The sequence below is a fragment of the Chinchilla lanigera genome, unplaced genomic scaffold (assembly GCF_000276665.1).
Source record: "Chinchilla lanigera isolate Chin_1 unplaced genomic scaffold, ChiLan1.0 scaffold00094, whole genome shotgun sequence".
NCBI classification, from domain to species: Eukaryota; Metazoa; Chordata; class Mammalia; order Rodentia; family Chinchillidae; genus Chinchilla; species Chinchilla lanigera.
In genome coordinates, this window is record NW_004955495.1 from 2,359,531 (window position 1) to 2,375,087 (window position 15,557).

The window sequence follows — 15,557 nt, forward strand, 5'->3', positions numbered from 1 at the left end:
GCGGGCGGGGCGCGCGCCCGGGAGCTGACCAGCTCGGTGGCTGCTGAAAGCACCGGGCGCGGGGCGAGTGGCGCGAGCCGGCGGGCGCGCTCAAGGTCACCCCGCGGCCCAGGGTCCTTGGCGAGGTGCAGTGCCCGGACCTGGCCTGGGGGGCTGCCTCAGCCCCCTAACTCACCTCCCTGGAGAGGCGAGGAGGGCCCAGGAGCCAGGAAACGTGCCCCCCCTCGAGCCCTCCTCTCCCCTCCCCCTCCCCGCAGCCCGAGGCGCCCGCGCAAGGCTCTGGCCCGCGAAGAAGCGCTGAGAAACAAAGGGACGCAGCGGCGCCGGGCCCGCGGGGCCTCGGGGCGCGCCCCCTCCTCTACCCTCCCCGCTTGCCGCAAGGTCGACGGGTGCGATCGAGGATGAGAAGCCCGCCTCCCGGGCGCGGCCAGGGCCCGGGCCGCGAGATCCGACGCCACTAGCTTCCCCGAGGCTGTTGGAGATGCCTCGCCACCTTGGCCCTGCACCCGCGATGCGGTCGGGGCTCCCAAGTGTGCCCGGTCGGCCTGCGGGGTCCGGGCCCGGATGGAGCAAGCATCCTCCGCCGCCGCGGCCCCTCCCCCACCGGCCTTCAGGAGAGGGAGCGATCCCGCCTCCAGGGCGCCCCCCCAATCCAGCCCAGCTCCCGAGGCCTCCCAGCTGGCTCTCAGCGCCCCCAACACTCAGGGCGCGGTCCTGCTCCATCTCGGGCCCGAGGCGCGGTCCTACCTCCCCATCGCTGGGCCTAGCTAGGCCTGGTCCTACCCCCCCACCCCCACCATGTCCGCGGAGCCCGGACCCAGCCCCTCCCCGCCTCATCTCTCTCAGCGACAGGGCAATACCTACAGTGACCATTCTTGTGTGCCCGGCGGGCGCGGTCCGTGTTGAGGGCGGCTCCGGGGGTCGTGCACTCCGAGGGGGGCGCCCGATGCTCACGCCGAGGTCCCGCCCGAGCGGCCTCTGGCGGGGCCGCTGCAGAGGCGGCGAGGAGAGCAGCGGCTCCCTCGAGGGCCAGGGACAGGCCCGAGCTCGAGGATGTACGCGCGGATGGCCGGGCCCCGGGGTGGCCTGCGGGCGGCAGGGGATGGAGAGAGGGAGCGGGCGCGGGGTGGAGGACACCCCCTGCGCGGCCCCGCGGGGCCCGGGGAGGTTGCGCTTCCCGACAGAGATCGCGGCGCTTCTGCCTTCTGCCGCCGCCCCTCGGTCCGGCCTGTCCGGTCCCGGTTGCTCAGTGCGCTCCCCTCGCCCGCCCTCCCACCCTCCCTCCTGCCCGAGCTGCGCGCTCCGCGCTCTGGGCCGCGCCGCCGCCGCCCCCAGCCCTTTATAGAGGCAGCTGCCAGAGTCGGCGTCGCTGATTGGCGGAGGCGCGCGAACCCCGCCCCCTCGCGGCGCCCGACGGCGCGGCAGGTGGAGGCGAGCGAGCGCGCGCTGGCCTGGACTCCGCACTGCCAAAAAAAGCGCATCCTGGAGGCTCGTTTTGCCAGATTCTGCCCCTCCTGCCTCGCGGACCGTGCTTCCTGGTCTTGGCACCCCTTCTCGAACAGTCTTTCTGCCTGGGCGGCAGGGTGGGTCCCCCTATTCCAACCTACACCTGTATTGGGAAAGGTGAAGAGATAGGAGAGGTACCGGTGGCCCACGCATACCACCTTTCGGATTTGTTGCCCACCGAAAGGACTGGAAGGGGACAAGGAACCAAGATTTCAACAGGCAGAGGCCTGGGTCCACAGATTTGGGAAGGGCACAGATATAGTCCCATCAAGACCACGATGAGAGTAGGGGTGGCTAGCGCGGCCCTCATCTGTCTGCAGAAGGACCCTGGGACCTGTGGGCTTGGGGTAGGCTGGGTATCCCTGAGGTTCAAAGAGTGGGTGGTGGTACCCTCCAGGGCAGGGGGCGCCGCACCGCTGCGAATAAGGTGGTTTTAGTTCACCTTCAGTGGAGCCTGCAGCCGCGAATTCACCTCTCCTCCGCCTCCCTCCTCCTCCAGTGCTGGGGATGAGCCCAGTGCCTGGCGCATGCCAAGCAAGCGCTCCACCCCTGAGCTGCACCCCAGCTCCACAGATCCTCCTTGGATCCCGTAACACTCCAGTGGGCAGGCCTGCCAGCTAAACGTCCTGGCTTCCTGAGCTCCTGCTGGTTCTGGGTAGAGCAGCGCTGGCTCGGCCTCTGCTACTTGAGCGTGCGTGTACGTTTACGTCGGGGAGGTCGCGAGGTGCAAACGCAAGCGCTCCCGGGCGCCGGGTGGAGGGGTGGCGTCCGGGAGGCTTCAGCACCACAGACAGCGGTCAGGCGGCCGTGTGGACCCGGAATCTAGCCGCCCAAATCAACGACCCGCGGTCCCTGCCCTGTCCTTGTTCTACGCCCCTTTAGGCGCCTCAGTGCCAACGGCGAGCCAAGCCTCGATTGGCCAATCGGGGATGGCCCTTGGGAGACCCAATTGCTAGAAGATGCCCCGGAGATACAGCCAATGAGAGCGCGCGCAACAAGGGTGCTGCCGCGCCGGAGGAGGGCACAGGCCAATTAAGGCAGCCCGCGCAAGCGGGGCGGTGACGGTGCGGTCCCCGGGTGGCCGCTCTTGGCTTGTCTGGGCGATTTGGCTGCTCCCCACCTGAGGTTCCTCTCGGGTCCGGCCGATCGGAAGTGGCGCCGGGAGCAAGGTTACTCCGGGCACGCAGACCCCGGTGCGGTTCCCATGGAAACTGCCGGCTCCGGCAGCGCTGGGAGAAAAAAAGGGACGTTTGGAGAGGAGGGGGCGCGCGGGGGCGGCCGGACACGCGCATCCTCGCAGGTTCTTCCGGCCCCAAGGCTCAGCTGCGGACCGGCGGAGGCCGAGCTAAGCGCGGGGCTGCTGGGTTCCCCTGGGGCACGTGCCCGGACTCCCGGCTGCTGTCCCCTAGGTCACATGGCTGCAGCCGCCAGGGCCTGCGCAGCCTGAGCGCCACCTGGCGGCAGTGACTTCATCCCCACCGCTCTCCGCGGCCGCGGAAGGAAGCGGCCTCAGCATCCTCCTCCGGGAAATGGGGCCACAGTTGCTGACAACCCCTTTCCCCAGAGGCCTCCTGTTTTAGCAACGCGCCGAGGCCCTTACCTCGGGGCTCTGCCCTGGCTACTCCTTCAGCGTAAGACCTGCCTTTCCCAGATCTCTCCAGGGGTGGAACCTCTGTCACTCTGGCTTATACGCAAATGTCACCTTCCCAGGGAGGCCTCCTACATGGTACCCCGGAAACACACGCATCACTCTTTTCTGCGCGTGGGTGCCGACAGCTGGGGTTTCATTTGGGGGCTTTCTGAGCACCTCCGCGACCCCCTGGGAGCTCAGCGTGGGGAATGCGTGTTCAGGAGACTCGAGGAGCAGAGCAGGGTCTGATCACGGGCGGCCCGCTGGCCTCGGGTTCCCCGCCCCCCCCGGGGGCAGCGGCCGTGCCGCGGTCCCCGCCCCCCCCGGGGGCAGCGGCCGTGCCGCGGTCTGCGAGGCCCAGGGGCCCACCGGGGTAGGGGGCTGACGGAGTCCTGGGTGACGTGCGGTCACGGCAGAGGGGCCCAGCCCCCCAATCATCCAGGCCTGGGGAAGGGCTGCTCCTTCCGCGCGCTTTAATCTGGCTCCGCTCTCTCCACGGTTCCGGCAGCGCGGCCCCGCACCGGCACCCGGATGAGAGGCTACAGGGCAGGGCGGGCCGCCTCCTTCCGGCCGGTCCGGCGGCCCCACGCTGTCCAGGCCCCCGCGGGCCGGGCACGGTGTCCGAGGGGACGAATAAATTAGGGGTGAAGGGCGGCGGCCGGGCGGGTCAAGCGGGCTTGTGGTCGGGGTGGCTCTTGAGCGTGTGGAACTTGACGCTGTCCAGCTTCTCAAAGCGCTTTCCGCAGCGCTCGCACGTGAAGTTGTACTGCACCTCGGCCGTGTGCTTCTTCATGTGCCAGTTGAGCGACGCGCGCTGCCGGCACTGGTAGCCGCAGATCTCACACCTGCCGAGCCCAGGGGCGGGGGCGGGGTCAGGGGCGGGGCCTCCGCGGGAAGGGGCGGGGCCCCGCAGTGCCCTCCCTCCCGGCCCGGGCCGCACTCACTGCAGAGGTGTCTCGCCGGTGTGCGTGCGCCGGTGCACTTCCAGGTGGTTCTTCCTCTTGAAGGACTTGCCGCAGGTCTCGCAGGTGAACTCCCGGACACCTGGGGGCGGCGGAGACAGACTGAGAAAGCTGCACCTGGCAGGGGGCTGCGGGGAGACCCTGAGGTGCGGCAGGGAGAGGCAGAAATGCCGAGTCTCAGGCCCCACCTCCCGCGAGCGCAGACGTCTCTTCTAGCAGACAGACAGGGCACTGCTCAGCCTCCCGCTCCTGAGGGGCCGAGTTCGAAGCGCCAAGCAGGATGGGTCTGAATTTTTGTCCCCAGTATGTGTCACCTTTTGCATTTGCTATTTCTGCAACGTTTGCTTTGCCTTTTTCTGAAGTAGTACTTTTTTCAGGAAAAAAAAAAAAAAGTGGTTGAAAATATTTTTTAAAATTAACTGCCAGGGCCCAGGGATATAGCTCAGCAGCACAGCGCCTGCCTGGCAAGCACAAGGTCCTAAGGTCAACTCCCGTAATCAAAAAACAAAAACAACAACAAAAACAAGCTGCTACCAGTCTGGGAGGTTGAGGCAGGAGGATCAAAAAAAAACGTGGCCAGCCTGGGCACCTGGGAGAGACCTTGTCTCAACATAAAAGAAGAACTGAGCTCAGGGCTCAGTTCAGCTCAGGGCTCCCTCAGTTCAGTCCGCAGGACCACCAAAACACAAAACAAGACTCCAGCAACAGGCGCTCTTGTTAGAAGTCAGCTCACTGCCCATGGCCTGCCCCAAGTCCCTGTGAAGCCTGCTGACGGTGGGCAGGGCACAGCGACCTCTTGCCCAGGTCTGCGTGATTTCTAACAGTGACACTGGGATTGTGTGGCTTGAGCTTACAAAATTCCCACGCAGGGGGCCGGTGCCAGGCTATGCCCCTGCCTGCTGCAGTGCGGGCTCCAGGCCCAGCCCGTGCCCCCGCTGGCCCAGGCCTGACCTGAGTGGATGATCATGTGCCGCCGCAGGTGGTTGGATAAATAGAACTTCTTCCCGCAGCCGGGGTGAGGACACACTTTGGTCTTCCCTTTCCGGTGCACGAGGTTGACGTGGTTCTGGGGGTGAGAGGGGTGGGAGTATGTGTGGGGCCACCTGAAGGGCCCTCGAGGGTGAGGACAGATGGGCGGCTGGGACGTAGGCCAGGGCCAGGCCTCGGCCAGAGGAGCAGTGGGTGCACTTGTCCAGCTCAGACTGTCAGAGGCAGAGCTAGGGTCAGAGAGCAGCTTACCATGCACCTGCTACATGCCAGGCTCCAGGCAGGGGCAACAGTTCCACCTGAGAATGGCCTGGTCGTGACCCGGTTTGTGGATGGGGAAGATGTCCAGCAAGCTCTCTAGTCACGCAGGGGTTTGTGACCAGCTGGGGTGAGGTGGCTCAGAGAGACACCCAGCGGGCCCCGCCGTGAGCCTCTGGCTGATGAGCACAGGCAGCGCGGCCTGGAGTGCAGCCTCACCTGGAAGCTGCTGAGGGCCACATAGACCTGGCTGCAGCCCTCGTAGGGACAGTGGAACATCTCGAGCAGGCCGTCAGCATCCATCACCCGGGACCGCTTACTCCGCCGCCTCCTGGGAAGGGCCCTGGGTGTCAGGGTGCCGAGCTCTGGCCCTCGCCCCCACCCTCGCCCACGCTGTACCCACTTCTCGGGCTCCTTGGGGATCTCGTAGATGATGGCAGACATGTCGCTGCCGTCCAGCTCCTCGCCGTCTGCCTCGGCCTCGGGCTCCGTGCTCTCAGGCACTGTAGCTGCCAGCTCCGCCAGCTGTGGGGCAACCAGCTCCTCTTTCTCCTCTGTTTTGAGCATGTACAGGTCCTCCTTCTCTACGGGTGGACACGGGGTGGTGTCCGCAGGGATGCGGGCGTCTAGGAGCCCATTTGCAGGGCCACTTTTCCCCTGCCCCTCCAGGCCCCACCCAACCCCCACCAGAGGCAAGAGTGGGGCTCCCCAGACCTTTCTTGGTCTCCATGCCGGCTACAGAGGTGGGGTCCACGGCGCTGGGCCGGCTGCCCTCGGGCTCCGTCTGGGTATAGGCTGCCACGCCCTCCATCATGGCGCAGGGCACCTCCTCGCCCAGGCCGCTGCTGGGGGTGCCACTGCCCGCAGCCACATTGAGATGGATGCCTTCCGCTGTGAGGGCGTCATAGCCAGGGCCCGCGATGATGATCACCTGCGAGCCGGGCACCATGCCTGGCACAGGGCAGCTGGCCACCACCTCACCCAGCGCCTCCTGGGGGACGTTCTCAAAGAGGGTGCCAGGGCCTGCGCCCACCTGCACCGGCACTGGCACGCACACCACCGTCTCCAGGGCTTCGGGGCCGCTGGCTGCGGGGTTGGGGCACAGCGGGGCACCCTGCTCGGCCAGGCTCTCCACGTGGTGGACGTCAAAGGGGATGTGCACGCCCTCTTGTGTGATGAGCCCGCTGCTCCCCACGGGGCTGGGAGGAGGCACTGCTGCTGTCACTGCCGCTGTTGTCACTGCCGCTGCTGTCACCGCTGAGGAGCCCTTGACTGAGTGGCTCTCGGGGGGCTCCTCAGAGTCAGAGCCAGAGCTGGAGCTGGACGAATCGGAGCTACCAGCCACCCGGCCATTGGCCACTGAAGAGAGCAGAAAGGGGACAATCCTGACGGCAGTGGCAGTGCCAGATGGTATCTGCTGAAAGCTCCCCCCTTCCAATGGCAGCTGCAGGCCCCAGGCTCTCCTTTCTGCCTAACTGGCCAGCTGGAAGTTGGGGGTTTTACTAGAACAACTTGTAGAACTCAGGAAACTGCTCTACACAGGATCCCAGCTTCATTCTGAAGGGTACAACTCTGTAACTGCCAACGGGGGAGATGCGTGGTGCACTGTAGGGGAGGGCTATGGGGCATCTGTGCCATCCTGAGGGTGCCACCGCCCTCCTGGCACCTCAACATGCCCACCAGCCTCGGGGCTCTGAACTGCAACCTCCAGCCCTGACCAGTGCTGCGACTGGGGGAGGCTGAGAGCCCCCACCCTCATCGTATGTTTGGTCTTTTTTTGTGTGTGGCCTTACATTGAACCCAGAAAGCACTGAGCTATATCCCCAGCCCTTTTATTTTGGTCGGGGCCTCCTGACGATGCCCAGGCTGGCCTCAAACTTGCAATCCTCCTGCCTCAGCCTCCTAAGTAGCTGGGAAGACAGGCATGTGTCACTGAACCTGGTGTGCTTGGCTTTTGGGGGGTCATCTCACATCCAGAAGGTGCCTGCCTAGGGGGCTCATCCTGAGTCATCTCATTAGCATAGACTTAGGGGTGCTCCAAAGGGGGTGTCTAGGAATAATGATAACCACTTCCATCATTCAGGAAATTCAAGGGGTTCTGGAAGCTCTGTGCAGAGAACTGAAGATGATGATCAGGTCGAGTTGGCCCTGGATGTGTGTAGGGGAAAGGTACAAAACCCTCTTGGACACTAACATGCAAGGATGCTTACATCTCTTATATAAAATAGTATAGCATCTGCATGTGATCTTGCATACCCTAATGTAGAATTTGTTGTTTGTGTGTTTATTTGAGACAGGGTCTCATTATGTAGTAGGGCTGTCCTTGAACTATGTAGCCCAGGTCTCGAACTCATGGTGATCCTCCTGCCTCAGCCTCCCGAGTGCTGGGATTACAGGTATGTGCCACCACATCCATGTAAATGCTATGTGCAAATTGTTACACTGTATTGTTTAGAGAATAAATAATAAGAATAAAAAATCTGTACATATTCAGAACAGAAACAATTTGTTTTATCAGATATTTTTGATCCCTGGTTGGTGGAACCTACAGATATGGAACTGGGGATACAGAGTGCCAATTAATTTTTCTTTCTTTTTTTTCTGTTTGGCTTTTTAGAGCCAGGGTCCCACCAAGTAGTTTGTGGCTGGCTTTGAACTTGTGGCCCTCCTGCCTCAGCCTCCCAAGTGCTAGTGAACTGCACCTGGCTATTACAATCACTCACGGCCTAGAGGCTCCATGTGTCTACGGGGGTCTGGGCCTGCCTGTGGAATGCTAGACTTTTTCATCTTGCACTCATCCCAGTGTCCTAACCGGGGCTCGCACATCTATCTCAGACTCGGCTCAGCAGCACCAGCTCTTCCCCACCGATCATCCCTCCGAAAGAGCCCAGACTGCTCACAGGTGTCCCTGTCTCGGCAAGGGGCAGCTCTGTGTCCACTGCTCGGGCCAAAGTCCTGGGGTTATCTCACTGCATCCTCTTTCACACCCACTCCCAATCTGTCAGCAGCATTCATCCATCCACAGCCCAACTGCTTTGCCTCCCTCCTCAGCAGATGCTGGTCACAGTCTCATCGTCCTTGTGTAGTCCCTTCCCCTTGGTCCTCTGGCTCCTGCCCACTTTCTCATCACAAGCCAGCTGTGCCCAAACCCCCATTTCTTCCAGGCATTAGGACCGACTAGATCTCCCAGCATACCTTGCAGTGGGTAGGTAGGGTCTGTGGCTGGTTCCAGCCAATAGAACAGAAGCAGATGGGGGCGGGGCTCTACTTCTCTGTCCATACCAGCCAGACCTGGAAGGAGGGCTGGAGCCACAGGATGGAAAGAACCTGGGTCGCCAGGAGGAAGGCAGCCTACAGTCAAGTATCCTGGACTTTGTCGGGGGGGAACCAAACTACAATGATCACAAGAGCTAGGTGTAACCAAGAGCTTCTGTGGCCTGCGTTCCCTTCAAAACCCTTCTAACTCACCAGGTGTAGCCATCACTGTGGCCCCCCAGCCCTGGACGTGTGCTAGTCCCCTGCCTCCCCTCCTCTCTAGTCCGCTGCTCCTCAGAGACATGAGGCAAGTTCCTGCCTCAGGGCCTTTGCACTTGCTGTTCTCTTTGCCTGGTACCTGTGAAGCCCTCCCTTGCCTCCATCAGACTCCAGCAAATGGCATCTTTTCAGGAAGGCTCCCTTTTGCTCCTCTTTTCCCTATGGCGCTCATCACCTTCACCTTCTGTCTGTTATCGCTTATCTTACTAATGCTTCCCACTCATGAGGACAGGGGCCTCTGGCAGAGCCCCCACTGCCTGAGGCCTCCGGGGACTGCAGTCGGAATCAGTGACTGAGTGTCCTGGCTAACATCACTGCCTGGGGTCTGGTGCACAGTCCGAAACTGGATGCTCTGAAACTGCCCTTTGGAGAAACCCATGATGCAAGTGTGAGCTGGGGGTCACCGGCTGCATGAGCACAGCACCGCGCGACCCCTCTGTGGCTGGAGATCACCCGGCAGGGGTGTTGGGGGCGGTGCATAGGGAAATACCATTTAAAGAGCCAGGGACGGCTAAGTGCCTCTCGTTACCTTATTCCCCCACTGCCCCCGGGAAATGGCTGTGTGCGGAGCAGTGTCCCTCAGAGCCACATGTGTTAAGGACTTGGTCCCTGAGATGGTCCTGTTGGGGGCTGGTGGAGCCTCCAAGGGGCGGGGCGCGGTGGAGGTCTTGAGGTCACTGGGGGCGTGGCCTTGAAGGGGACAGTGCAGCTCAGGCCCTCCTTCCTCCTTTCTGCTCCCCGCTATGGGTGGGGGAGTGATTCTGCTCTGCAGCTTGCTCTCCCTGTTGCCATCCAGCCCCACCACTGGCTGAAAAGCCACAGCCGCCTGACCGGACCTCAGAGGCTGCGAGACGGCACGGACACTAACTGTTTTCTCCTTACAAGCAGGTTATCCCATTACAGCAACGAGAAGCTGACACAGCCACGCAGATGCCCAGGCCTGAATCAGGGACAAGGGCATCAGCCCCTCCTGCTAACAGCAGCACTGCACGGCTCTGGCACTGTCATCTGCAGGGTGAGCTGAGCACTGTCCAGCACCCTGAAGGAGCGGGCAGCCACCAAGCGCACTGGGGACAGGGCCGGGACACTTGACTTCGGAGTCCAGTTCTTACAGCTCATCTGGACTTTTCTCCAGGTATCAAAGAGGCTAGCACTCAGGAGGCTGAGGCAGGAGGACTGCAAGTTCAAGACCAGCCTGGACTGCATAATGAGATACTGTCTTCCAACAAACAAATAAACCAAAAAAGCCTCTAGCTATAGTGGCTCACTCCTGTAATTCCAGCACTCTGGGAAGCTAAGGCAGGAAGATCGCAAGTTCAAGCGCAGCCTAGGCAACTCAGTGACTTAGTGAGACCCTGTCTCAATATAAAGAGGGAGCTGTGGGGGATGCAGTTCAGCATGGAGGCCCTGGCTTCCACCCTTAGTGCCACACACACACACGTGCACACAAACAGCGACCAAGGGAGGCCCCCGGCACAGGGCAGCAGGGTTCCCTGCTGCTCAGGGAACAGAGCTGAGACAGGGACAAGGCCACTTGCCGGCCATGACGCTCAGCAGATATGGTCGGCAGATCGCGGTGCGCACCGAGGTCCGGGCTGGTGTGGCTGTCTCGGCTGGCCTGGGTGTGAGGGCTTCTTGGGTTCCGTCCCACCCCAGCCTGACACCGCGTCACCCTGGGGTCTCGACAGGGCCGTGGGGAAGGACGGCGTGGGGCTGGAGGGCACAGGCTGGGGGTGGCAGGCACAGCCTGCTGGTTGCAGCCAAGGACACCTGCGTGCTGGGAGCCTGGCCGAGGCGCAACGGGACGGCCGTGGGCGTCGCGCCCAGAGGAACGCCTCTGGCTCCTGGCTTCCCCTAGGCCAGCTGGGATGCCACCTGCTCCGTGCCACCTGCCAGCGCAGGCTTGGCTGGCGACTGACCCCACCCTGGGGCCCAGCAGGGCGCCTGGCGGCGGCCCCACACTCCTCTCCCAGCCACGCCAACCCCGAGGTGGCAGCAGCCTCTCACCACCAACGGGTCCCCACTACTGCCGACGGCCACCTGCGCCGTGGCCACTGCGTTCCCCGGGTCCTCGGTCGGCATCAGCCCAGAGTGGCCGGAGCGGGCCCAGGGACACTCGGGAAGGGACGGTGTGGGCGGGAGGAGGGGAGGAGGAGGAGGAGGAGGAGACCAGGTACAGAAGGAGGCTCACTCTAGAGGGCACAGGGCCTGGGGCGGTGGAAAAGGGACAGAAGGAAAAAAGAGCTGGGAGTGAACGGCCTGGGAGAGCTGGAGAAAGAAGTGGGGCCAGAAAAAGCCAGGTGTGGCGGTGCACGCCTGTCATCCCGGCATGGGGGAATGAGGCAGGAGGATCACTGCGAATTCCAGGCCAGCCTGGGCTACATAGTGAATTCAAGACCAGCCTGGACTACACAGGGAGAACCTGTCTCAAAAAACAAACCAACATAAGGCCAGATATGGTGGCACACAACTGTCATCCACTACTTGGGAGGCTGAGGCAGGAGGAGCACAGCGAGTTCAACGTCAGCTTAGGTTATAAAGTGAGCTCAAGGCCAGCGTGAGCTGCAGAGTGAAACCCTGTCTCAAAAAGACAAAACAAAACAAAAAACAACAAAAACAAGGAAAAAAAAAAGAGAGAAAAGAAAAATAGTACCAAGCTGGGCTTGGTGGCGCACACCTGTAATCACAGCACCTGGGAGGCTGAGGCAGGAAGATCGTTGTGAGTTCGAGACCAGCCTGGGCTACAAAGTGAGCTCAAGTCCAGCCTGAACTGCATATGAGACCCTGCCTCAAAAAAACGAAAAAAAAAAAAAAGAAAAAGAAAAAGAAAAATAGTACCAGAGGCAAGGCAAGGGGGCAGCATCTGCCCTGCCACGCCTGCCCCTAGCACCCAGCCAGGTGTATGGGACGTCTCCCGCCTGGGCTTCCTGAGCGTCCAGGCTTCTGCCTCAGCCTGGCTGCCGTCCAGTCTGAGTCTGAGCCTCCAGGTGGGCAGCTCAGGCCCCATCGTCCCTTGAACCCACCTCTGTCACTGTCGGGGTCTGAGTCGCTGAGGGGCTTCAGGGGTGAGTGCAGGTCCTGGAAGTAGCGGTGGCCGGCCTCGCACTGCCACACAGCTGTGGTGTACAGGCCGAAGGTAGGGTCCAGCTCAGCCAGGTGCGGCTCGTAGGGGCAGCGGTGCTTGTGGTCCTCATACCAGATGACCACGTTCTTCAGGCAGTTCACGTTGCGGCGCCGCCCTGTGGACACAGCGCCCGTGTGCCCGTGAGACGAGGCCCTGGGACTGCCCTCCTGAGCCGTGCACCCAGTTCACAGAGGAGACCGAGGCTCACCCTGGACACCACGGGGACCTGCCAGGGACATCACCTGCGACATACTCTAAGCCATAAAGCCTGGCACAGAGGAGAGGCGCAGTAATTGTAAGGTGGCATTGTTTTGGTTTTTTAGACTGGGTCTCACTGTGCAGTTCAGGGTGGTCTCAAACTTACAGTGATTCTCCTGCCTCAGCCTCCTGAGTACTGTATCAGAGAGGAGAATGAGACTGTAACTGTCCCTGCGCTCTTGGTGGCAGCTGTCATGGGCTATTTGCTCCATTGTTTCTTACCTGGCCCCCAGCAGCACATCGGCTCCCCAAAGGCAGGGGCATTTCTCTGTGCCCCCAGGGCCTCACAGGCCAGGCACTCATGGGTGGGTGGGAAGCTGCTGTAAGGCAGGCGTGGAGGGTCAGGGCCCGGGCTCACTCCAGGCTCTGCACCGTCCCAGCTGGGCAGCTGCAGAGTGACACAACTTCCCTGAGCCCCGCTGCCTCTGTGGGTGAGGGCGCAGGCAGGACCCGGTCCAAGGGCTTCCAGGGAGGTGGGCGGGGCGAAGACAGGCTCAGGGACAGGGCTGGGCACACAGCGAGTGCCCAAGGGGTGGCTCTGTGACTCTGATGGGTACCGCCCCTTGGTAGGGGTATGTCCCCTACGCTCAAGGCAGGGAGAGGAGTGGGGGTGCCAGGGTCGGGGTGCCAGGGACACGGCCCACAGCGGCCCTCCAGCCTCGCACTGCCCACCCCGCTGGGGTTTCGCACTCATCTCTGCATCCAAAGGGCGGTGAGAAGGGGCCCCGGCCACAGGCAGCCCCCAGGGCACCCACGCTTTCCCTCTGGGATATGGCCCAGACCTGCAGCCCAGGACGCAGAGCCACACTGCCCCCGCCCCGCCCCGCCCCTTGCCGGCTCTTATAAGCCCCGCTCAGAGGAGCTGGGGGACAGACACGTGGCCCAAGGCTGAGGCCCAGCTCTCTGGCCTCCAACGGTGTGGCCCAGGGCCCTGGCACCAGGCTCCACTGCTGACCCCCACAGCCCACACCCCCTTAGTCCCTCCTGCTCCCCCAGCCTGGGGTTCCACTTACTTTTCTTGTGCTTTGGCTTTTTGGGGACCTGTTCCCAAGGCTTCCTGCAACAGAGAGAGATGGTGCGGGTCAGTGTGCAGCCAAGGCTGGGCATGGCGGAGCAAAGACAGCAACTCCTTCGCCCTGGGGTAGAATTCTATATATTTTTTTGCTACCAGGAATCTAACTCACAACCTCAAGCCTGCCAGACAGGCGGTGTGCTGCTGAGCTATATCCTCAGCCCCCTGTTGTTTTTTGAGATGGGGTCTGGCTATATAGTTCAGGCTTGTAGTGATCCTCCTGCCTCAGCCTCCTGAGTGCTGGAAAGACACGTATGGTCCACCGCAACTGCCTCTGCCTCTGTTTACCTGCTCCCCATACCCCATCCTGGCAGCCAGCGGTGTGTCAACTGGCCTTTGGCTTGGACTGTTCCTGTGAGTCACCTACCCTTGGAGGAAAGTAGGGTACCATCATTTATCTGAGAGAGAGAAACTGAGGCTCAGAGCGGTGGGTCTGCCAGCTTGGGGTCTCCTGGCCAGGGAGTGCAGAAGTCAGATGACGTGGCTGGCAGGAGTTCAAGTGTCCCTCCGATCCCAAGGCCCTGGGGCTCCTACCCTGCACGGCCAGCCCTCTGATTCTGCACCCTCAGAGTCAATCACCAGGGGCTGGGGATTTAGCTCAGCGGCAAAGTGCCTGCCTGGCAAGCGCAAAGTCATGAGTTCAATTCCCGGTACCGGAAGAAAAACGAAAAACAAAAAAAACCAGAGTCAATCACCAGGATGGGAAATAGTTGGAAAAATTTGTGCCTGTACTGGACGCGTGCAGACTTTTACTCCCTGGCACTATTTCTTAAACAATACAAAACTATGTGCACAGTGTTTATGCTGCATCAGAAATTCTAATCCACCAAGGAATGATTTAGTCTCTGAAAGAAGCCAGGTGTGGTGGTGCATGTCTGTAATCCCAGAACTCAGGAGGCTGAGGCAGGAGGATCACTGCAAATTCAAGGTCAGCTTGGGCTACCTAGTGAGTTCAAGACCAGCCTGAACTATGTAACAATCTCAAAAAAAAAAAACCTCAACAAATACAGTCTCTCAAGGGATGTGCCTTGCTCGACCAAACACACCATTTATGGAAAGGAGTCACGTGACCAAGGATTTCCTGAAGACCTCGATTTCAGTCTTGTGAAGCTAGGGCGAAGGATTCAGTGTCATGGTGTCTGCTCCTGACCCACAGAAACAAGGAAGGGTAGCCTGGGGTGGTTCAAGCCACTAACTTTCGGGCACTTGGTTTACAGCCACGGGAACCTCACAGCGCTGGCCTGAAACCTGGCCGCCTGGCTGAGACCAGGGCTCCAGACCTGGAGGTCCAGCGCCAGGCAGGGCCCACCCGTGCCCCAGGCTTGGCTGAACACTGCCGGCGGGTGCTGTGGGGCTCCCCTCTCTTTCCTGCCACCCTGCCTAGCACACCCACAACGCAGAGCAGCAGCCGGGTCCATGACCCTGGGCAAGTGACACCCTTCCCTGCGCCTCATCCGCCCAGCGGCTCATCAGTTTCCTTCCCGGGGCACACATGATCCTAACGCACCCTGCGCACGGGGCTGCCTTCCGTCTGCTCTATCAGCCCCCACCTCGGCCCCCCAGTAGCGCCAGTGTAAGAGTTTGTACGATTGTTTTGACTTTTTTTCTTCAAAGCATTTTATATGTAGGACTGTGGGTACAGTTCAGTGTTAGGAGTGTTTGCCTAGCCTGTGCAAGGCCCTGAATTTCATCCCAGGAAAAAAAAATTAATACAAAAGAAGCCAGGCTCGTTGTCGCACTCCTGCGATCCCAGAACTCGGGAGGCTGAGGCAAGAGGATCGCTGTGCATTCGAGGCCAGCCTAGGTTACGTAGCGAGACCCTATCTCAAAAAAAAAAAAAAAAAGTAAGTTAAAAAAACTGCATCCATACCGCTCCTTCTCAAGATTGAGACTTCCAATCCTGTCCACCTGTCTCTGGGCTTCCTCTGCACCCGAGTCTCTCTGGGCTCGTCAGGAGCCTGGAAGTTTAGGTGCGCCCGCGCGCGCGCGCGGAATCCCGTGTGGGGATCAGCACCTCGTGAGAGGTAGGAACGGGGGTCCCGAGCCCCAGGGATGAGACCCGGAACCCGGAGCGCCAGCGTCAGGCCCCAGGGGACGGGCCGCCAGGGATTGGGTAGTTAGAACGCCTGTGGGCGGCGCCAGCCCCGGGATTGGGCAGCCGGCGCTCCAACGGGCGCCCGGGGGGCGGGTCGAGACAGGACCCGGGCTAGGATTGGGCACACGAGC

The 15,557-nt window shown here is 61.4% G+C and overlaps 2 protein-coding genes across 3 annotated transcripts in view; both read right to left on the reverse strand.

Moving 5' to 3' along the window:
• Elavl3 (ELAV like neuron-specific RNA binding protein 3) overlaps positions 1 to 1,313 on the reverse strand; it is a 21,905-nt gene extending 20,592 nt beyond the window's left edge. For both annotated transcript variants that reach the window (XM_005405670.1, XM_005405671.1), the window contains exon 1: positions 865 to 1,313. In XM_005405670.1, coding sequence (XP_005405727.1) covers positions 865 to 873 — 9 coding nt within the window. In that variant the 5' untranslated portion in view covers positions 874 to 1,313. The remainder of the gene's footprint in view (positions 1 to 864) is intronic.
• Positions 1,314 to 3,592: 2,279 nt separating this feature from the next.
• Znf653 (zinc finger protein 653) overlaps positions 3,593 to 15,557 on the reverse strand; it is a gene marked incomplete in the record, with an annotated part of 12,773 nt that continues 808 nt past the window's right edge. The window contains 8 exon segments of the mRNA XM_013505113.1: positions 3,593 to 3,981; positions 4,081 to 4,180; positions 5,050 to 5,164; positions 5,563 to 5,674; positions 5,747 to 5,927; positions 6,058 to 6,702; positions 11,901 to 12,116; positions 13,273 to 13,316. Of these exon segments, the coding sequence (XP_013360567.1) occupies positions 3,804 to 3,981; positions 4,081 to 4,180; positions 5,050 to 5,164; positions 5,563 to 5,674; positions 5,747 to 5,927; positions 6,058 to 6,702; positions 11,901 to 12,116; positions 13,273 to 13,316 (1,591 nt within the window).